General features: G+C 46.5%; 1 protein-coding gene across 1 annotated transcript; it reads right to left on the bottom strand.

The window, feature by feature from the left end:
• Positions 1-199: 199 nt before the first annotated feature.
• On the bottom strand, positions 200-21,624 carry cspg4ba (chondroitin sulfate proteoglycan 4ba). The gene is made up of 10 exons (XM_062451491.1): positions 21,441-21,624; positions 18,510-18,673; positions 13,449-17,015; positions 12,718-13,191; positions 12,378-12,554; positions 9,259-9,457; positions 8,628-8,759; positions 4,350-4,522; positions 3,961-4,144; positions 200-3,698 (listed from the first exon to the last, which is right to left on the bottom strand). The coding sequence occupies exons 1-10, from the start codon at positions 21,520-21,522 to the stop codon at positions 1,657-1,659; spliced, it is 7,194 nt and encodes a 2,397-aa protein (XP_062307475.1). The 5' UTR covers positions 21,523-21,624; the 3' UTR covers positions 200-1,656.
• Positions 21,625-22,382: the final 758 nt, after the last annotated feature.

Genomic DNA, 22,382 nt, shown 5'->3' with positions numbered 1-22,382 from the left:
TTGCATTTTGTTTCAATAAACAGAATTTCCGCTGCTAAAAAACAAACCTGCTTCATGATTTGACTATAAGAGGCAGGAAGAACTAGTGTATTTATATTTAAAACGATCATTTAACAAGATACATGACAGACAAAAATACATGTATCCATTATTGATTACAGTCTATAAATATGTACATTAAAGGTTAACAAAACATATAGTAGTGTGACACACACTGAATATGAATTTATTAAAAATCATAGGTTTAAATAAATATGGCTGATCTGTTCCATAGGCAAAAGTTAGATAATTAGACATGGATCCATACAGATACACAATACGTACACTTACAGCAGAATTACACCAGGATACTATAAATACACAGTAGTATTACACAGACCGGATGTGTTGAACATGGGATCTGAAACATTCAGCGCTAAACCAAAAAGGGAGATAGTCTTACAGTAGAAAATAGGAACACCATGTTGTGGGTCCTCGTGGAGCAGAATAACTACAAGCGTGCTTGGAATATCAAGCGAAGACTCAATCAGCACTATAATTAAATACTTCAGCATACACAGCAACATATTTACGTAAAGGTCGATGTTGACCTCAACAATTGAAATGTATGTCAATTGCTGAATAGTACCAGTATGTATACTCACTGGGTTAATTCAAGATATATTTAGGTTTACAGGGCACAACAACACCAACATCATGGAGTTAAGTTCATCAATCCATTGACAGAATAAACAGACCATTGTGGTGTATTCATCTCATGACGTCTACTACTTGAATCAACATTTGCATACACTTAAGATTAATATTAAGTTCAAGATATAAAAATACTGTGTACGGAAAAATAAGCACTAATAAAAAAAGTGGTTAAACCTTTCGATTTGAATCTTGCCAAACAAAAACAGCAAACTGATTTGATCTATCAGTAGAACACACAACCAGTGCTCAAGTTGAACTATTCAGTCCAATTCAAAACAATTCCTTGACATGAACAGACATGCAAGATATCACAGTGAAACATTTTACAAGCAATGGATGATTGTACGATTACATCCACACCTATTTATGTCCAACAGGAATTACAATATCATCATCAGACTTTAAAACAATACCTGAGTTTACCAACACAGCTGCTTGGATTAATACTCCCATGTATAAAAGAAAATATTAAATGTGCACAATCATGTCAATTGAAGGTATACATTTCCCCCCCAAATTAGTGTCAGTGTGTATTTAGTAGTTCACAGTATCACGCAATCCTGGAACAGCGAACCACAAATTCATGTTTCTGGTTGTCATAGTGACAAGTCACCACAGCAACAACTGTGAACTGGATGGTTCCATGGTGAGTTTGACGATGACCATTTGTAAATGCTTTGGACTTATATACTCTAACTGCAATAGAAATTAGAACATTTACTCATGGTTTTAACCGTTTTGCTGATACTACTTCTGCGAGGTGCAGCAACATTTTGATGACAGTACTCAAACTACCATCTTGTACATATTAACGTTGTGAACTCTTTAGGACCAGTTTTTTGTTCTAGATATCCTACTGGACCTTTACAATTTTAACATAAGCCTGCGTGCAGTAAGAATGTCCAGGGGGAGTGACTAGTCTTAAACTCTCTGGCCCTGAATCATAGAAGGGGTAGGACGTCATACCCAGTACTGGTTCTGTTGCAGAACTGGGCTAGACGTTCTAATGAGATGGGAGGAACCTTCTAAATCTCCACTGTTCCAGGAACAGAGAGGCAGGGAAGCATCCTGGGGATAGTCAGCCGGCCCCTGATTGGACGGGAGCAGCCTGTCGAGGATGGGGCTGCCGGGGGTCAGGGGGGTGACAGTCACCATGGGAACGGTCACGCTCCTCTGAGACTGGTCCTGATAGGACGGACTGCTTGGCACACCTGAGGCGGCCGAGGGTTTACCTGTTCCAGGTTTGTGCTTCCGTCTCTTGTGTCGCAGCAGGACCACCAGCACCACGAAGACGATGACGAGGACCAGGAGAGCCAGGAGAGGAAGGATCACCAGCAGGGGGTTGGAGCCCGAGTGGGGGTAAGACTCCACTCGTACCGGCGTGATCCTGTAAGGTTCGTCGTCTCTCGCAAGTGTGGGTTTGCCAAGGGTCGTGGTGGCCGAGTTATTCTTGTCGGGGGTACCCCAGCGGTTGCGACCCCTGAGCTTTGGTTGGTTCTTGGGTCGCTGTGTGGAGAACAGGGACGTGGTTCGGTTGGACGTCGTCCCAGTCCTGGTGGTGTGGAGAACAGTCTGGAGAGCGGGACTGGTGCTCAGGAAGGGGGCGTTTGTGGTCGCGACGAGCATCGGGTCGTACGGAATGACCGTGAACCGGAACTCCCCTCTGGCGGGGGCGACGTTCTCCGCTAGTAGGAGGAACGCAAACGAGTCGTTCAGTTCCTGCACTCCGGTCATGTTGGCGTTCAGCTCGATCGCGATGTTCTCCTGCCGCACGTCACGAAAGGAGAAAGACTGAACAGGCTCTGGTTTTCTGTCCTTCTTGGGTTTCACTCTGAACAGCTTCCCATACCTCGGCTGGGAGATGACTTCAAACACGGGCTCGCCGCCGCTTAAACTCGCCAGTTCTGAGACATTGAGAAAACCAGTGGTTATTCTAACGGCCATGCCGTTGGGAATTTTGACCCCTTCACCAAATCGGATCAAGGGCTTGACGGTGACGTTGCAGACCTGGCTGGTGAGGTTAGCTTCTGAAGTAAAAGCGCTAAATTCGAAGCTATCTTGAGCAGATGTAAGGTTCACCATGTGATAGGACAGGCTTCCTGTCCAAAGGTCCTCCTGTTCAAACAGAGTGACGTGGTGGTCGCCCATTAGAAGTTTGCCATAAAGCGGAGGCCTAGTGACACGATAGTGAACCGTGGTGTTCTTTCCATTGGTCTTAGCGGACAAACTGTCTTGGGTCAGCGAGACCGAGGTCTGCCCTTGCTCCAGCATCAGTCCAGTATTATTAGCCATAGAAATGGTGATCTCTGTCACTTCAAGGTTGAAGAGTTTGTAGACAGGCTTGTGATGACCATCCGTGACGCTGAAATAGAACACCCCCGAGGTGGGAGTTCCATCATGGACGAAGAACAACACTCCACGATTGATTTCAGCCTGGGTAAAGGATGCCACGGATTCGTTGAGCTTTCCTTCAAGTGCCAGGTAGCCATTGTTGGGATTGCTGATGATGCTGTACTGGATATCCTCAGGCGGGTTGTCCAAGTCTTCGACTTTGAGATTTTCAGGGCCGAGTGGGACTGTGTCTCCCTGTACCACACTCAGACTCGGGGATTTGGTCTTCAACACAGGCGAATGGTCGTTCACCGGGGTGACAGTGATGTTGAACCACTCCTCCACCACCTGGCTGTCCTCTAGAGGGCGCTGGGCTGACTTTCCCTTGGCATTCAGCCAGGCGTCGAAGACGAATCGATCCTGTGTGGTTTCAGAGTTGTCGTGCCAGTAGGTGATGCCGTATTTGTTGAGGATGAACTGAGAGAAGTTGGGTTTCTCCTTGGTCAAGTTCCTCTCGCCCACCACAATGACGCCGTGATCGGGTAAGAACTTAACCTGGAACCAGACTTCGTAGGAGCTGCGCTCTGGGATGGAAAGCTTTGCCTTGAGGTTGGAAGCATCCAGCTTGGAGTTGTCGATTACGACACTCTGGCCTTCCGTGACCACAGCACCTGTTGATGATACAATGGCTTGATTTATATTAAAGTTCAAAAAAGGTTTGAGTTACTTTCAAAGACACCGTCAAGGCTCTCGTCTCAACTGGTATTACATTCATACACTGTAACTACAGTCATATAATCAGGTTAACATTTTCCAAAATATTATTATACATTTATATTATATTTAAATAAAAAATATATTTAAAAAGATACAATGATACACTAGCGACACATTATTATCAATAAATATGTTTTTGAAAAAATTCGCTCTTACCCGTATTTGCTACAAGCAAACTCTTTCGGTCAGGTCCAACATTTTCATAGGAGATGTCGAACTTAAAAGTCTGGCTTTCGAGAGATGCTGGTGGTGACGCCACAGAGAACGTCATGGTGTCCATCGCTGCCCACCCAACTGAATCTACAGGGCCTTGAATGTACCAAACCTTCCTTCCATCCACCTGAGGCAGACACAGATCAGAGAGGCTTAACCTCCCCACAACACTAGGAAGTCTTCACAAAAATACTGTTATGATCATGTACCATCACCTGTGTCCTGAGGCATGCTTCTATTGACATCTGTGACGTTTTGTCAACTCAGAAAAAAAGAAAGAAAAACAGTCTAACATTCCCAAAAGTATTAATTATCTTAGGTTATCTTCTTACCATAGCTTGAGTGAACGAGGAGATATCGATCGTGGAGTTATCAGCCTGCGTTATCACCAGTCTCCCCAACTTGGGTCGACGGATCACACTGTATGTGATGGTTCGGTTCGACGTCCCACTGTTGTCATTGGTCCCTGTATCCAACTCCTCGTTTGTGATTGGTGTTGATGACCCTGAGGTTGGGGAAGAAGTGCATTGATTTAGTATAGGCTTAACATTCTTTTGCTAAGACCTGGTTCTTGTTACGGTGTAACTGCATATGTAAGTGTGTAATAAGAAATTGAACAAATTTAGCAACATTTGTATGTGATGCATCAGTTATGTACTATACAGTATATTTGCATTGTAGAACTGTATAGAAATAAACACATTAATTAATGTATATATATACTATAATATTCATGTTTTAATATATTTATATATGACACCATATATGGGGCCTAGACCTATAGGCTAGAGCTTTGTTACAACTGAAGACAAAAGTGTTTAACAGCTCAAGCTTGCTTATAAACTTCACACTGAGAACATCACACGCTCACAATGTGTCTGGCATTCCAGTTTAATGTAACCACACAGTTTAAAAACTGTGAACAGTTGTTTTGAATGGAGAGTTCCCCTCTACTTGACTCCAAATTATGCAAAACAAACTAGAACAGACACAGAGAAGTCCTTTGATGCGTTATAGTCGTACCGCAGACACAAACACTTTTCATGGCATTTAATAACAACTACAGTGAAATAGTGTCAGACAGTCACAAGCGAAGCACTTTAAAAGTTTGAGTTGTGTGCAGTCATAAGCCTACTAGGAGCATGGCAATGAGGAGTTCTGACAAAACACTTCATACTTGAGAGAAATTGTATCATGTCATTTAACTGAATAGGAGCTATGTGGATGCAATGATACTAAGAAGTCAGTCACAATCCATCTCAAGAGAAGGGGGAGTCGGGGGGGGAGTAGAGTTGGTAGATGGGGGAGTGAAGCACAGTGAAGTTCATTCATCACTTCTTCTCCTCTCAGATCTCTCCAGGGAGACTTCCTCCTGAGAGTGGGAGGAGAGATCATTCTTCTTCATTTGTGAGAAAATGAATCGATTCAATCAAACGCTTCAGGGCCAAAGGGCAAGGTCCTGCCTCCTGTGTCGAGCAGAGAGCACGTTGTTTATAGTGTGTGGGAGCTCACCTCTGAATGCCAGGCGTTCATGGGAAGTGATCACGCCCAAGTTTAAGATGAGGGCAAACCTTTTCTCTGAAGACTTTTTTCAGCTTTATTTATTTGACTAGAGACAATAAAAGGAATGGAGAGAGAAGGGGAAGAGAGAGAGAGAGAGGGGGGGGGGGGAGAGAGAGAGAGAGAGAGGGGGGGGGGAGAGAGAGAGAGAGGGGGGGGGGGGGAGAGAGAGAGAGGAAGAGAAAGAGAGAGAGGGGGGAAGAGAGAGAGAGAGTTAGAGAGAGAAGAGCAGGGAAGAGAGAGAAAGAGCGAGACAGGGGGAGAGAGAGAGTTAGAGAGAGAAGAGCAGGGAAGAGAGAGAAAGAGCGAGACAGGGGGAGAGAGAGAGTTAGAGAGAGAAGAGCAGGGAAGAGAGAGAAAGAGCGAGACAGGGGGAGAGAGAGAGTTAGAGAGAGAAGAGCAGGGAAGAGAGAGAAAGAGCGAGACAGGGGGAGAGAGAGAGTTAGAGAGAGAAGAGCAGGGAAGAGAGAGAAAGAGCGAGACAGGGGGAGAGAGAGAGTTAGAGAGAGAAGAGCAGGGAAGAGAGAGAAAGAGCGAGACAGGGGGAGAGAGAGAGTTAGAGAGAGAAGAGCAGGGAAGAGAGAGAAAGAGCGAGACAGGGGGAGAGAGAGAGTTAGAGAGAGAAGAGCAGGGAAGAGAGAGAAAGAGCGAGACAGGGGGAGAGAGAGAGTTAGAGAGAGAAGAGCAGGGAAGAGAGAGAAAGAGCGAGACAGGGGGAGAGAGAGAGTTAGAGAGAGAAGAGCAGGGAAGAGAGAGAAAGAGCGAGACAGGGGGAGAGAGAGAGTTAGAGAGAGAAGAGCAGGGAAGAGAGAGAAAGAGCGAGACAGGGGGAGAGAGAGAGTTAGAGAGAGAAGAGCAGGGAAGAGAGAGAAAGAGCGAGACAGGGGGAGAGAGAGAGTTAGAGAGAGAAGAGCAGGGAAGAGAGAGAAAGAGCGAGACAGGGGGAGAGAGAGAGTTAGAGAGAGAAGAGCAGGGAAGAGAGAGAAAGAGCGAGACAGGGGGAGAGAGAGAGTTAGAGAGAGAAGAGCAGGGAAGAGAGAGAAAGAGCGAGACAGGGGGAGAGAGAGAGTTAGAGAGAGAGTTATAGAGGGGAATCAAACCCAGCCCCTGTGTTAAGTGGTAAACTTTCTACCCAGTGAGATTTACCCCCTTTCACCCCTTTACCCCTTTCACTCTCCCCCCTTCACCCTCCTCCACCCTCATCATGTCCTTAGGGTCACTGCCGGCATATAAAGCAGGAACCACCTCTCAAGTACCCACTTACCCGCTGCCTGGAACACCCAGTCAGGCTGCCAGCTGGCTGGGTGTTCCCCCTCCTCACCCAGCCTCCTCACCCAGCCCCCCTCCTCACCCAGCCTCCTCACCAGCCTCCAGACCAGCCCCCCTCCTCACCCAGCCTCCTCACCCAGCCCCCCTCCTCACCAGCCTCCTCACCAGCCCCCCTCCTCACCCAGCCTCCTCACCAGCCTCCAGACCAGCCCCCCTCCTCACCAGCCTCCTCACCAGCCCCCCTCCTCACCAGCCTCCTCACCAGCCTCCAGACCAGCCCCCCTCCTCACCAGCCTCCTCACCAGCCTCCAGACCAGCCCCCCTCCTCACCAGCCTCCTCACCAGCCTCCAGACCAGCCCCCCTCCTCACCAGCCTCCTCACCTAGCCCCCCTCCTCACCCAGCCTCCAGACCAGCCCCCCTCCTCACCCAGCCCCCCTCCTCACCAGCCTCCAGACCAGCCCCCCTCCTCACCCAGCCTCCAGACCAGCCCCCCTCCTCACCAGCCTCCAGACCAGCCCCCCTCCTCACCCAGCCTCCAGACCAGACACCCATGCAGCCAGAGGCCTAACTCAGGCCTGCTCGCAAACAGAAGCAGGAATAACCCTATATTTAGCCAGAGGTACTAAAATGTAGCATATGAGAAAAACAAACTAAATAAAGAAAGAAATGACATAATGGCTTGTCAACATGCCATCCTGAGACTTTCAGTCGATTAACGACACAGCAGAAGTGGTCCGGGGAGACTCTCCCTGTTAGAGCACAGCGACAGCCTCATCCAACCAGCGGTGCTGTAGAAGGGTGGAGAACCGCAGTGTTGATTCATGCCTTATGAAAGAGGTTGCTGCCCTCTGACTAAAGGCTTTTGTGTCTGAGGACTGTGACACACCTGTTCTGTCACAGTTCTGAGTGGGCTGACAGGCAGCCTTCATTAATCATATCAGACCATGGCAAAGCAAAACTGGAAACAGAAGACAGTTTTCTGATTCTCTATATGACTGGCCCACTCATCTTTTTGAATTCGTCTTTTATCCTCGAAGCTGTATGGTAATCATTTTTTTACTAAGTGTATTTTTTTAATTACTAAGTGTATTTTTTTCATTACTAAGTGTATTGTTTTCAACTGAAACCAGTCGGAAAGATTCTGAGGTTCATTCATGGAAATTAAGAGGAACAAGACGGTGTGATTCACCTTGACAACAAAAGCCACTTCCTTAGTTACCATAGTCAGCGGTCACAGCCATGAGCGAAGATAGAGATGATGAAGTTTCAGTTCACCTTTTCTGTTCATATTAAGGATTTTCAGTTAAAATAGTTCCTGGTGCTATTCACTGTTTTCCTGTTCAGACCATCACCTCACAAGATGACATGGTGATGTTCTCGAGCTCAAAGGCAAAAAAGTTAACTTTTTTATCTAGAGAGTAGTACTGAAGGTGGCACAGTGTTCTATAATGCTTGCTAATCCTGCTCCTTAGAGAACAGAAGGGTAGACTTACATTACATTTACATTTAGTCATTTAGCAGACGCTCTTATCCAGAGCGACTTACAGTAAGTACAGGGACATTCCCCCCGAAGCAAGTAGGGTGAAGTGCCTTGCCCAAGGACACAACGTCATTTGGCACGGCTGGGAATCGAACTGGCAACCTTCAGATTACTAGCCCGACTCCCTCACCGCTCAGCCATCTGACTCAATCAAGACTATTTGTCTTGATTGTTGTGGAACACAAACTTAATATGAAAATAGATTTAATCTGTAAGGTTGTTGAGGTCACCATGGTTACCTGGAAAAACTTTAAGGGGGTGGTTCCTGTCTAGACTAAGCACCAACGCGCTGGCTGTGATGCTGAAGATCTGTCTGGGGGCAAAGTTCATCCCGTCGTTGACCTGGAAGTTGAAACCTCCCGACATGGCACCTTTTAGGAGCAACACAAAGAATCTCTGGTTTAACTTTGTTTCCTTTCAACAGTAGACTGGTTTAGACCCCTGAATTAACTTATAAATAGCTAAGAAAGACAGAGAGAGAGAGAGACAGAGAAAGATAAAGAAAGAGAATGAGAGAAATATAGACTGTGTGTTCAAGCATAGCAGTGATTAATTTACAAGAATATGTTTACACGGAAAATAAAAAAGCAAAAATAAAAAACAGTTCTCAAATACACTAAACTTGACCTATACTAAAGATTATACTACAAATCCTTATGATCTCCACAGGGTAATCACAGCAACTCCATTCATCATGGCTCTCAACAGCGCCCCCTTGTGGACTACATCCTTTAAACACAATAACGTCAGTGGCGTCATACCTCAGAGACAGCAACGACAAAAGCAAATCCAAACCAGAGAATCATCTTAGTTTACCAGAGCTTGTCATCTTTAACTGAGTCTTTAAAAAGGCGTAGAGTCAGGCCTTACCACTGTGAACAAACAGCAGCTGTCCCTGGTCTATGTGAGCCTGGGTGAAGTTCAGCACCGGCCTCATGGGGGCGCTCTTCAGCGCCAGGTGGCCATTGCTGGGCGGGGTCACCATGTACTGGAGATCCTCTGGGGGCGTGTCCTCATCCCGAGTGTTGAGATCCTCCAAGCTTATCTCCGTCACTGATCCCACCCACACCTGGAGACACAGTCATTTCACAAGAAGTTCTGTCAAAAGATTCCTTTTTTTTGTAAGCGAAACCATGTGACTCCGACTTCAACCACACGAAAAACTTACATTTCAGGAGACGTTTATGTAACGGAACACTTTCAAAACTGTCAAAGAGGCTGGTGAAGTGTACTGTGGAAGCTATTCTTGGGGAAACTGAAGAGCCAGTACTCACACACACTCCGACAGTGACACAATCACAAGCAGGAGTGTGCTGTACAGTCCAGCTCATGGACACGTAACTAAATATATCCCGGCGCTGGGGCGGTTCACGGTTGGCGACACGCATCACCGAGAACAAAGACAGAACCACACAGTGAGATATACACCTTGGGGAAGTGGAAAGGGCTTCTGATCGTGTCCTGATTGGTCTTCTTGGCGTCTCATCAGTTAACGGGATGACACATCTGTGCTCCCTCAGGTCTTGTTTTAAGCACCGGGGCTTCAAACAAGTAGCCTTCCCATTCAAATAGATAACACAACCTTGATGTTTCACACCGTGATAACAATTGTTTTGTCAGTAGCCAACCGCAAAGGACTACTAATGAGATAGTGTGAATGTGATTTGCTGCACTTGTTGTACTAAAGAGGACTGTGCTTTGTATTTTTGTGCGATGATTGAGTGGCTCTCTGACTTCAAATGTATGGTGTTTAATCTCCTCATATCACATCTACTCTCTACAGGGTGGCTTAGGAGAGGCTGGACATCTTCATGGTGTGTGTGTGTGTTCAGGTGGGTAAAAAATATCACTGGAGTATTGTAATAGTAGATTTGAAAGAAAGTGGGAGCTTGGCTTTCTGTGTGTGTGTGCATGTGTGTGAGTGTGTGTGTGTCTGTGTGTGTGTGTGAGTGTGTGTGTGTCTGCGTGTGTGTGAGTGTGTGTCTGCATGTGTGTGTGAGTGTGTGTCTGCATGTGTGTGTGCCTGCATGTGTGTGTCTGCATGTGTGTGAGTGTGTGTGTGAGTGTGTGTGTGTCTGCGTGTGTGTGAGTGTGTGTGTGTGAGTGTGTGTGAGTGTGTGTCTGCATGTGTGTGTGTCTGCATGTGTGTGTCTGCATGTGTGTGAGTGTGTGTGTGAGTGTGTGTGTGTTTGCGTGTGTGTGAGTGTGTGTGTGTGAGTGTGTGTGAGTGTGTGTCTGCATGTGTGTGTGTCTGCATGTGTGTGTCTGCATGTGTGTGAGTGTGTGTGTGAGTGTGTGTGTGAGTGTGTGTCTGCGTGTGTGTGTCTGCATGTGTGTGTCTGCATGTGTGTGAGTGTGTGTGTGAGTGTGTGTCTGCATGTGTGTGAGTGTGTGTGTGAGTGTGTGTCTGCGTGTGTGTGTCTGCATGTGTGTGTGTGCGTGTGTGTGAACACGTCTCTTATAATCAGCAGTTTCACAGGATGTCTCCATGGGAGACATAATAAACACACACAGGACCGTGACTCAACATTTCAAAGAACACGACCACACTGCTTCAGATAAACCCAATCTTCTAGAACAATCTACCGAAGCCTTCAAATCCATAAAGGAAATATTAATATTCTGCCAGCATTTGAAACTCTTTGGTTTTAAAAAGGCCATACCCATGTCATACCAGCCCTGTTCTACTCACACTATAAGGCTAGTTTGATTTCATGCATGAATACTTTATCACTTTTGCATGAACACATTTACTCTGTTATAGGATGAACACTTGTGTTCATCATACTTTAATTATAAATTATACTCATCATACTTTAATTATAAAACTGTTCTGAGTGGTCAGTGATTGTTTCAATGTCATGTGATGAAGGCTGGGCAGTTGGTTTTGTTGACCCTGTAAGAGTTGCACTTTAATGAAAACCACAACATCCTGTTGACCTAGGCAGTGACTCATTCTATTTGTACATCTCAGTGATTCCAAGTTATTTTTTGTTGATTTTTCACTCCCCATACTCACTCCAAAAACCTGCACAATCTGTGGATCGTCTATAATTACTTTGTGGTTGTAACGCCACCTTGTGGACAATTGTTTTTTTTTAATTCACTGAGAAGACGGTTCACTTCGAATTGCGATGTCGTACACATCATGGGAAATTTACTAATTAATTAACTGATTAATTGATTTTCAACACGTATTTATCCGTAACTCATTTAACTATGATATCATTCCAACCCGCCTGTCATTCGGTCAATAAATGTGTCAATGCAATCCGGAAAAATCTCTCTTCCACTGTGATTTCTTCTTCTTCAAAAAAAAAGTTAATTCACAGTCAAACACAGACAGCATCGGCACACACTTCGATGAGAGACTGGAGAGGCGAGAGGAATTTGAAGCATTCTGGACTAAAACACTTGAGAAAAGAAAGCAGCACTTCAGCCACTCTGAGCAGCTGGAGTTCTGTGGGCTCCTTCTCAAGTCCCCTCTTGCAAGTCACATCCTATCCAGCACACAGGTGACAGCTTACACTGACACAGCACAAACGCCACTTAGTTTAGCTTTCAAGCTTACTGTTTTCAACAATACTTTTCCACTCTTCAACAGCTCTGCATTTCTTTGTCTTCCCTGTGAAGAAGCGAAGCAGACTAAGGGCTCCTCCTGTGTTAGTGTGTTTTTCTTGGCTTCTATCCAGATCTCCCACTCATCCACATAGCTTGGATTCTATCCCCCAGCCACCCAGCCAGGCAGCAAGCCAGCCTGCCAGCCAGCCAGGCAGCAAGCCTGCCAGCCAGCCAGCCAGGCAGCAAGCCTGCCAGCCAGCCAGCCAGGCAGCAAGCCTGCCAGCCAGCCAGCCAGCCAGGCAGCAAGCCAGCCAGCCAGCCATCCAGCCACAGAGTCTCCCAGTCCCTGCGTCTCCCACATGAACCATATTTAACAGTGAGACTTGGTGCCAGAGCTGCAGTTTAAATATAGGGCATGGTGCACTCACCCTAAGGACCTTGTTGGACGTAATAACAGGAGGCTGGTCGTTGACAGGGGTCACCTGGACGTACACGGTCCCAGGCAGACTTAGCTTTTGAAGGGCCGTGTCATTGGCTACGACAGTGAAGTTGTCATCCAAGGTCTCGCTGCTGTCGTGGACGTAGTAAATGAACTCGTGCTCCACCTGGGTCGGCAGTGAAGGAGAAAATAAATTTAACATGAAGAAATTACTGTATGCTGTGTTACATAACCTTAGTGGGATATTTACGGAACCTTACAGTGTTGTCAGTATAACATTCAAATTGTAGATCAGGAAACTCTGGATCAGGATTAAACATGTTCTTCACCTGCTGTCTCGTGAAAGACGTTAAGGGCACACCCGGAAGCCTTGAGTGCTCAATGTGGCCGTGGTTTGGCGGCTCCGTCAAACTATAGAGAAAGTTGGATCCAGAGAAGTGGTGGTTGGTGACCATGAGCACTTCCTGGGTCACGGCCTTCGAGCCCCCCTCCTCCACGGAGACGTTCGCCACGCGGAGAGGGATGAGCAGCGGGACGATGTCCACGGACATCCTCAGGTCGCTGACCTCGGTGACCCCGTTCGTGACGTCCAGGGAGAAGGTGTCGTTGCCCCGGCCGGGTTCCGCCTGCACGTACTGGATGTTCCCGGCGTTCACGTCCTCCTGTGTAAATGAGCGGACAGGTTTTTTTTTCGACCCGACGTACCGTTCTTCGGCTTTGACGAAACGCCGCAGGAAACCGTGAGAGGGGGCGACCTTCACGGTGAACGCGATCTCTGATGGCAGGTTGTCTTCGTGTGTGATCTGAAATAGGGGACAGATCAGATCTTACATGTGAGGGGATTGCCATGTCACTCAACATTCTGTTACAATTCCGTGTCACCTAGCAACAGCGTCATGACAAAATAAAAAATTTGGGCTCTAAATGACACTGGCCTTGGTACCTTGAGGACAATCTGGGATTCTAAACATTTTACAGTTTCCTATAGCATAACTGTGAATTTTTGTCAAATAAAATATTGACAGTTTGACTGTATTGACTGCAAATCACATAACCTCACCTGGAGTTTGCTCTGATCCAGCTTCACCGGTTTCCCCTCCTCCACTACCAAGGAGTTGTTGCGCTGAACGATAGGTGGTCTCTGATGGCTCTCCAGGAAAACCTTGATATTCACCCTAGCATTCAAGACCAAGTCTTTGGCCTTCACAGTCACATTGAAAGAATCTGCCAGGTTCTTGCTATCGTCATGCTGATAGGATATAAGGCCTGTTTTGAGGTCATCCTGTGTGAATGAGGTAACTTTGGCTTTGTGGGAATACAGTCCACCGTTCTTAGGTTCTGCGTACACCTTGTAGGTGACCTCGCTGTCATCTCTGACGTCGAGGTTTGTAAGCACGCTCAAGTTTCTTGCGGTCAAGGTCATGGATCGACCTTTCTGAACTAGCAATCCTGTGTTGTTACCAACCCTCAGGAAAGGGTCATGGGCGCTTACGTCCAGAAGGCTCGAGACGAAATGTTTCCCGTCTGACACAAACAGGACGAAGCGTCCGGTGCTCACCCCTCTGTGGACAAACAGCACCTGCTTCTCCACGAGGTCTTTCTGACGGAACTGGAACAGCCTGTGGGAAGTGTCGTTCACCAGAACCAGGTCTCCCATGGGTATCCCTCGACGCGTGTATAGCAGCTGGCTGTCGTCAAAGTCCGAGTCTGGATCATGGTAACAGAGGTCCTCTATGGTCAGCAGTTTCTGTCCATCCCTTACAACGTGGAAAACTTTATCGACAACACGGACTGGCTTTTTGTCGTTGACTAGCTGGATGACTATGTTGAATGTTCCCTCTTTGGATCCGATTTCTTCTTCTGTGATGGAAGATTTAAACTGTTGGCTCGTGGAGGCTATGAAGGTGAACCGATCCTCAGTTGTCTCACTGTTGTCATGGATATACATAATCCGCTCCTCCAAAAGATCCTGGTTGCTGAATGTTAGGATGTTGTTGTAACTATTGTTGGAGTTAGACAAGTTTATGCGTGCTATACTTCCGTGTTTGGGGCTTGTAGTGATGGTGTAGTATATTTCCTTAGTGCTGAGAGTCTCTGCAAACAGCTCATCCTTTGTAATTAGTTTACTCTCCCCCTCTTTAATCGACAGTCCTTCGTTTTTCATAAACACACTGTTGACATCAGCCTTTATGGTAAGTTTAAAATCATAACTTTCGGTCTGGGCATGCTTGGAGAACACTTGGAATCTGAACACGTCACTTGTGTCTTCGTAGGGTCTGTCAACCAGTTCATATTGCACCTTCAGATCAGTAACATTCCTTTGGCTAAAGCTTGAGTTCTTCATCAACACTTCATCGTCAAGCAAAAGTTTTCCTTTCTTCGGCACGGACAGGAGCCTGAAGAGAAGATCGTCCTCGGACAGTTTCACAACTTCAGAAGTGGCGTAGAGGTTTCGGGAGTCCAACGTCACTTTTCTGACCTTATCAACCTCGACCGGAATGTTCCTTACAAGCTCATAGCTCGCCCACTTCACCGCGATCGAGAAGACCAGCTCAGAGGTGGCTCGTGACGCCACGGTGATCTTGCATTTGAAATAATCCGAAGCATTGGAAGAAGCCTGGATTTCTCGGAAGGTACTGAAGTACCGGAGACGCTCCTTCTCCAGAAGTCTCTGGGAGAATGAACCGGTGGGTTTCCATTCGCCGCTGGAGTGGAGCCGGTGCAGCTCCCCAAAACGAGGTGGCTCCACGACATCATAACGGATGTCTACCACCTGTTTCACAGAGTTGGTCTGCACGGCAAGTTCCCTCGACCCAATCACAGCTGAGTCTCCCTGAGTGACCTCAAGACCCGTGTTGTTAGCGATCTTGTATTCTAAACCCACAGCCATGACCCGTAACACGACGGTGTTGCTCACTTTGTCCCCATCGCTAACCCTCAGCACTATTCTGGAATTCCTCACCCCTGTGTGAACGTAGTATACTCTTTCCTCCTTCAGGTCTGGGTAGCTGAACGTAGTGACTGCAGTTCCCGGGTTGTTTTCCAGCTCCAGGAACCCCGCGTCTGCATTCAGGTTCCCCAGAACAGAGAAGACGATATCGGCGTGGTCACTGTCGATGTCCGTGGCGTTCAAAACCTCTGTGGTCAAATGCTTTCTGGAATTCTCCAGCAGGGTGAAGAGATTGCCTCCAGGAAGACTCAGTTCTGGCGCGTCATTGGTGGGGGTTACCGTGATGTTGTATCGGTACATCTTGTTCTCCTTCAGGTAAATGGGGACTTCCTTCCTGCTGCTGGTGAAGATGGAGAACATAAAAAAGTCCTCTGGATCTTCAGAGCCTCCGTGGATGTATATAACCCTCCCGTGCCAGAGGTCTAACATGCTGAAGGTGTTCTGCTCCTGGTCCTGGTCCACATCAAGCCTAATCTGACCGTGGACAGGTTGCTCCTGAATTCGGAACATGATCTGAGACTGTCGGACTCCGAGCTTCTTAAAATCCAGGAGAACCTTGATGTGCTTGGACTCGAGAGATGCTCTGCCGCCCTCCGGAACTACGAGGCTTCGAAGATGTACGAAGTTCGACCCGTGTTTCTGGTCCAGACCCCTGGCAAGAGTGGAGGTGTGGAGGGCCGGGAGAGGGGTGACTGAGTCGAGGCGCCGCGAAGACACAGTCGTTGGACCTACAGGTTCTGGCTCTTTCTCCGGATCACAACCGACAGAGATGTCCTTGGTGACCACCGCCTTGGGGAGACCCATTTTGACACTGTTCACTTTTATTTCCTTCAAACAACCCTTAAAAGATCCTCCTCTCACACGCTTTCCAGAGACAGACAACAGCCCGTTCCTTCTGACCTCGGACCGGGTGCCGTCGTCGATCCCCCCGACGAAAAGAGAACCTTTCGACTGGAGGCCTTTCGAGTGTGAACTGAAGCTCGTCTTCACAGACTCCTCATCCACTGTGAGCTGGAGGTTTTGTGAGGTCACGTACATCTTGACCTTATGCCATTTCCCGTCATTGATGGATCCAAGGGAGCGAAGCTCTGTTCTGGTTCCCGATTTTCCCACAATAGCCACCAGCAAACCCTCTTGGATTTCCACAGCGAGAAAGTCCCCCTCTCTCGCTGAACTGTAGAGGACGATGCCCTCCTCAGCTGAAGTGTGCACCACACACTCAAACCCCCCGTCCTGTTGGACACTCCAGGGTGGTAGGGAAATGTAGGCTCTGGAGCTGAAGAAGCTAATGGGGTCGTCTTCGTTGGCCAAGAACTGAGGACTACAACCCAATGAGACTTCATAGACGTTCTTCAAGCCGGCGTACGGCCTCAAAGACGAAAGAATGTCGTGCTCGTTGAAGACAGCCTCGTCGATGCAGCCCCGGAAGTTTGGCAGGCCGCTCGGCAGGTAGACCTTGTCCAGACTCCCGGAGCCTCCAACGTAGAGCCCGTCTTGGACGTCCAGGTCCTGCTGAGATCCCGGCATCTCCAGGCTGGCGTGGGAGTGTTTGTCAAGGACGAGGGTGAGGTTGTCTCGGTCGTGGAGGACCTCTGCTGTGTGCCACGCCAGGTCGTGGAGCTGCGAGCCTCTCTCCGACTGCAGCAGGCGCTCCCCAGAGCCCAGGTCCAGTTTGACCTGAGAGAGGACAACATCCCGTCAACATAGTGTGCGAGTTATCCAAGAGGATGAATGCTAACAACATAGTTGGGATAACTGTGACAAATTGGACTTTCAAAAAATACAAATGCTCTATTCATAGCATATGAAGATATTCTCATTTGCAGTTACCTGAAGACAGGGATTACTGGCATTTGCATGTTTTCTTAAATGCATTTTCCATGATGTAACCCGCTGTTAAAACAGCGAGCTTTGTTTTGTGAGGTTGGGGTTTGGAGCAGGAAGAGACCAATTATCTTTTGCCTTCAGCTATCCTACGACTGTCATCCTCATCCGTATCAAAGCCTCTTGAGGACAGTTCTTGTCGGGGCTTGAAAAGTACTCGCTATTCATGCAATGTCTCAGCACAGCAATGTAAATATCTGATTTATTTACTAGCCTGGAGACAACTTTATGACAAAACATTGTTTGCTGACCTGAGAGAGTTAAAGGGAGTGGACCAGAACCAGAAAAAAACGGGCGACACAGCTCAAATCGATACCCAACAACAGAAGTGTGGCCTTAAGAGAATGTCATTTATTTGACTATAGTTGACACACAGTGCAAAAAATCTCAAATGCAGCTCAAGACTTTCTGATATGTTTCTTTTGAACTGATTTGCCAAAGCATCTGTGTTTGGGGTGGTCTAATATCTTCTGACAGAAATGCTTGGGTGAGGGCATCGGGAGAAACAGTCTTCAAGAGACAAATGTATTTTCTACTTTCACTCTGTCAGCATAGCTCAAACTCCCCCATCCTAAAAATAGTGTGGCCACCATGCTTGAAACCTTTTTACAACCAACATGAGCTCTCAGTAACTTTAATATGTCTGCTTCAACTCGTAACAGAGATCGCAAAAAAAACAACCCTTAGGCACCGTCAGTCAGTAACAGATCGTAATGCTATTTTAAAGCCTTCTTCATATTTCCCACAGAGATGATTAATATCAATACTCGAAAAGACAGATGCATGTTTGCAATGCAACACACACCTCAATGGATTCCGCACATTATTCCATGTGTGTGTTGTTTACCAAAATATAGCCTTCCCCAAATTAAAATACTGAACTAGTGCGTTTATCAAAAATATCACAGACGGATGCAGGAATATTGGTTTGTCTTTGTTTGCCATGAGCTGCGTCAGAACTCCCAGATCGAGGTTCACGGTGACATGCAGCGGCTGGTGAGGAGGGAAGCTGTCCAGCTTGTCTCTGCTGGTGGAGCTGTGCTGAGTGAGTGACACTGTCAACTGGGATAGAGGCAGACCCTGAGGGTCTGTGATGTGTGTGTGTCTAATTTGAAGTGTGTGTGTCTACCCTTTCCTTTGTGAGGGTGTGTGTCTGTGGTTTGTGTGTGCGCCTACCCATGTATCCTTATTGTGTGTGTGTATCTGTGCATTTCTGTGACAGCATTCCCCTGCTGTTTCTGTGTGTGTGTGTGTATCTGCACGTGTTTAGGCGATAGATGTACCCACCTGCAGGCGGCCGGCTTCCAACCCCACCAGTAAATAGTCGCTCTGGCCAGCAGCGAGGAACAGCAGGCCGTCGGAGCTGGAGGTTCGGAAGCGAACATGTAGCAAGTTCCGCTTGGACGCCTTCGCTGCCTTCAGCTGTACGAAGCCGTCGCCGTAAAAGGAAGCTGGAGACGGAGGGGACAGAGGAAGAACCGTTTCATCTTATGATCTGGATCCTCACAGGAAGTACCACAAGATTCTATGTTGTGTCGTCTCAACTCATGAAACTGACAAACCGTTTTTTGGGGGGCTAACCCTGTTTGTGTTCCTGAACCAACAGAACAGAAATGGGGTTCATGCTACAATTAAGTGTGGCCACAGCACGTAGCATTGTGTTCTAAATATAGCATACAATATGTGACATTTAAAAGACCAAGCTAATTATCAGCATGGTTGCATTTTATGGTTTCCATCTGCTTTTGTACTTTAATGTAGAGGACTGTGAAGCCTGAAGAGTCAGACAATAAATGTACACCAGAGCTGGTTTGACGGAGAATTTGCATTTGTCTTCTGGCATCACCATGTGGTGGAGAGGATGAGCATTTTTTTTTTTTACTTTTGATTCATAAAGAATGTCTATCTGATGAAACAGAAACATGACAAAGCTCTTTTCAGGACACTGTCGTGTGCAGTAAGTACCACTGCCACAAAGCAGAAAACGTGCACCTCCTTTGTATTTCCAGATGACAAGCCACACACACCGTCCAGCTCTCTAATCTCATGTTACCCGGTCTTTACCCTGCCTGCCCCCTCTAACTGAGAACCAAGATGAGAATCTCTTCGGTTCTCACCTTACACCACAACCAGGCCTACCCCGAGCACAGCAGCCCAGCAGCTGAGCCAGGGAGGGAGAGAGAGAGGCCTGGAGGTAGGGAGGCAGGGAGAGAGAGAGGGCTGGAGGTAGGGAGGGAGGCAGGGAGAGGGCTGGATGAAGGGAGGCAGGGAGAGAGAGAGAGAGGGCTGGAGGTAGGAAGCTAGGGAGAGAGGGGGGGGGGCCCGTGGTTGAGGTGTTCAAGTCCGGGCCTGCCCTGCCCTGACAGGAACCTTCAACCTGAACATTAAAGCATGTGACGTCTCCTCTTCGTCCCAGGCTCCCGGCCCGTACAGCTGTTCCCTCCTCCCACGACACCCCCTCCCACGACACCCTGTATCTCCCTTTCATCTGGACTAACGTGCTGCGATGCTTTCTCATCCAGCCAGGGTGATATGTGAAAACCCCTCGCCTTGAACGTCTAGGGCAGCACGTGTGTACTTTGGGGTCAGATGGCTGAGCAGTTCGGGAAGCGGGCTATTAATCAGAAGGTTGCCAGTTCGATTGCCGCCCGTGCCAAATGACGTTGTGTCCTTGGGCAAGGCACTTCACCCTACTTGCCTTGGGGGAATGTCCCTGTACTTACTGTAAGTCGCTCTGGATAAGAGCGTCTGCTAAATGACTAAATGTAAATGTACTTTGACAAACTCTGGAACAAGAAGCTGATGAGCTCTGATTCTAGCTGGCAAAAGTGTGTGTTTGTTACAGACATGGTGGTAGGGTGAGATAGATTGATGAATCCATGTTGCTGCACTTTAGTTTATCCTGATTGTGTTGAATGTCTGATCCTTTACTTGATCACAGTCAGTTAATGCATTGAAAAACGATTTCCCAGCAGGCTACCATTGATCTGAAAAACTACCAGACCATTAAATTTAGGCCGTGGTCTACAGTTTGGCAACTTGTGATGATGGTCAGTGTTGGAGAGCAACACCATCAAAAGTGAGGTCTAAGGGTTCTAGACTACCAGTAACAGATATGACAGTAAGAAACCTTTTGTGGTTATTAACACAATTAATAAGTATTCATGCTGAAATAAACATGCCACAACTTATCTAATGAGTCTAAATTCATCAAGCATAGCCATCAGTCATCAAATGATACATTTAAATAAATGAGCCATTGCTTCATTATTTCAGTTTTTTTTAATTCCAATTACTGCCCACTGTGTTAATTTCCTCTAAGACATATGGTATACCATGTCTTGTAGTTGACTACATCAGTTCAAGAGTTCAGATCACACTAGAGATAAATCAGCATGACATTTCGTTATTCCAGTGCGATGAGCATCTTATTTTGAATTGCGAGAGAATGAGAATAGCTGTGATGTGAGCTGTCGCCGGGGCGAATGTGTGTTTCCTTGCTTGTGTTTACAATACACAGCCTACATACATATGTTGTGTGGATGCATATACAATACATACATGAAAAAAATCCAGGAGATTATTTTAATTGACCAGCATCTGAACCGTCTTTAACATCATTTTAGTTTGAGTTGTAACTGCAATGGTCAAACTAGTAATTGATGACTGGTTTAAAGTAAGAATTATTTAGCCTAATGCCATGAAATAGCCTATACATAAAACGTGTCAATTACGTAGGCCTACAGATTTCTAGATCCTAATGTTGCATACTGTTTGTGAACTTTGCCTAATTGAAGAGGAGTCGTATCGGAATTGATTTGCAATTTTGTCAAATGGGACAATTTCCTTTTCCCGGCTGATTAGGTTGCACTACGAGTGGCATTGAGTCATGTTTGTTATTAATAGACATAGTTAGTCCATGATGCTGGATGGAGACACCGAAGATAACAAAGTCAGTGTGTGGATTCAGCGTCAATGTTCAAAAACCTTTCAGAACGGACTGCTATGAACAATAGCTGTAGGTATAACCAGTAAGCAACAACGCAGGAATGCGATACTGCGTTAATGGTATGCAAGGTATGCCTGTCAATTTAGAAACTTAGATTAGGAGTTCAGAAGAACTAAACTCTCATTTCCAAATCAGTACCTGTATGAAATCAGAAGAAATATGCTACAGATTCCACAAGCTCTCTCGCCCACTTGAAGTTGCATTCTTACCTCCAAATGCCAGTTCACTTAGGAGCGACCATAACAGTCCGTAAAAATAAAATGTATAGACGTTTCTCGCATGAGATTCCATGATCTTACTTCAAAAAAAGTTTTCAGAGTGTACTCCTGTTGTTACATATTTACAGATAAGAGTGACTTGCTAAGATTTCGATCACGTAGTCGACCGCTTCATTCAGAAGTTGCACTAGCCTGGACTGAACGCACAGAAAGACCACGGTTAGCTCAGTTAGCCCCTCCTTCGCTTCAGTGCCCCCCCACCTCTCTCTCTCTCTCTCTCTCTCTCTCTCTCTCTCTCTCTCTCTCTCTCTCTCTCTCTCTCTCTCTCTCTCTCTCTCTCCCTCCCTCCACCAAATGTCGCTTACTGCGTCTACAAGTGGGGTGAAGACTGGATTACTATAATAAAATTTAAGAAAAGTGAAAGAGATTAAAGTTTAATTTTAGTTTAATTAAATTTAATTTAAGTTTAATTAAAGAAAATGTCAATCGCCTTAAAGACAGAAGGGACAAATTCCCTTCTTACAAAGAACAATTCCCCCCTCACGGTTGTCCCAGCTGCCAGTCTTACTTGTTTGCTTCGGCATTTGACATAGAAAACAAGACTCCTGTCATTCTAAACCCAAATGTTGCCTTTCTGTATAGTGTATTTAAAAACTATAGCCTGGCCGTTGTTAAAGGCTACTGTAATATATTTAGAAACGCATGTTCAATATGCCTACGGTTGGCATATGCTGTGAAATATAATGCTGTTTAGAAATTTAAAAATCAATTCATCAGCCTAGATCAGCCATTCCCAACCCTTTCCAGTTTGCGGCACACTTGCATAGCTCAAATATTTTTGCGGCCGTCCAACACATCCCTTTCACTTTATTCGTGCTAATCACACATGTTTAACAACACCGGGAGCCAAACAATTCGCATTCACGGCAACAA

This window comes from Osmerus eperlanus, chromosome 25 (assembly GCF_963692335.1).
Source record: "Osmerus eperlanus chromosome 25, fOsmEpe2.1, whole genome shotgun sequence".
In the NCBI taxonomy this organism is placed as follows: Eukaryota; Metazoa; Chordata; class Actinopteri; order Osmeriformes; family Osmeridae; genus Osmerus; species Osmerus eperlanus.
This window is presented reverse-complemented; position numbering and strand designations above follow the sequence as displayed.

Bases quoted from the DNA above. Each gene is read 5' to 3' on its own strand.
- cspg4ba (XM_062451491.1), bottom strand. From the start codon at position 21,522: ATGGAATCTCATGCGAGAAACGTCTATACATTTTATTTTTACGGACTG. The intron at 17,016-18,509 runs GTGGGTACATCT...GTCCTCTCTCAG, and splicing joins TGGAAGCCGGCCGCCTGCAG to GTCAAACTGGACCTGGGCTC. The intron at 4,523-8,627 runs GTAACCATGGTG...CCCCAACCTCAG, and splicing joins CCCCCTTAAAGTTTTTCCAG to GGTCATCAACACCAATCACA.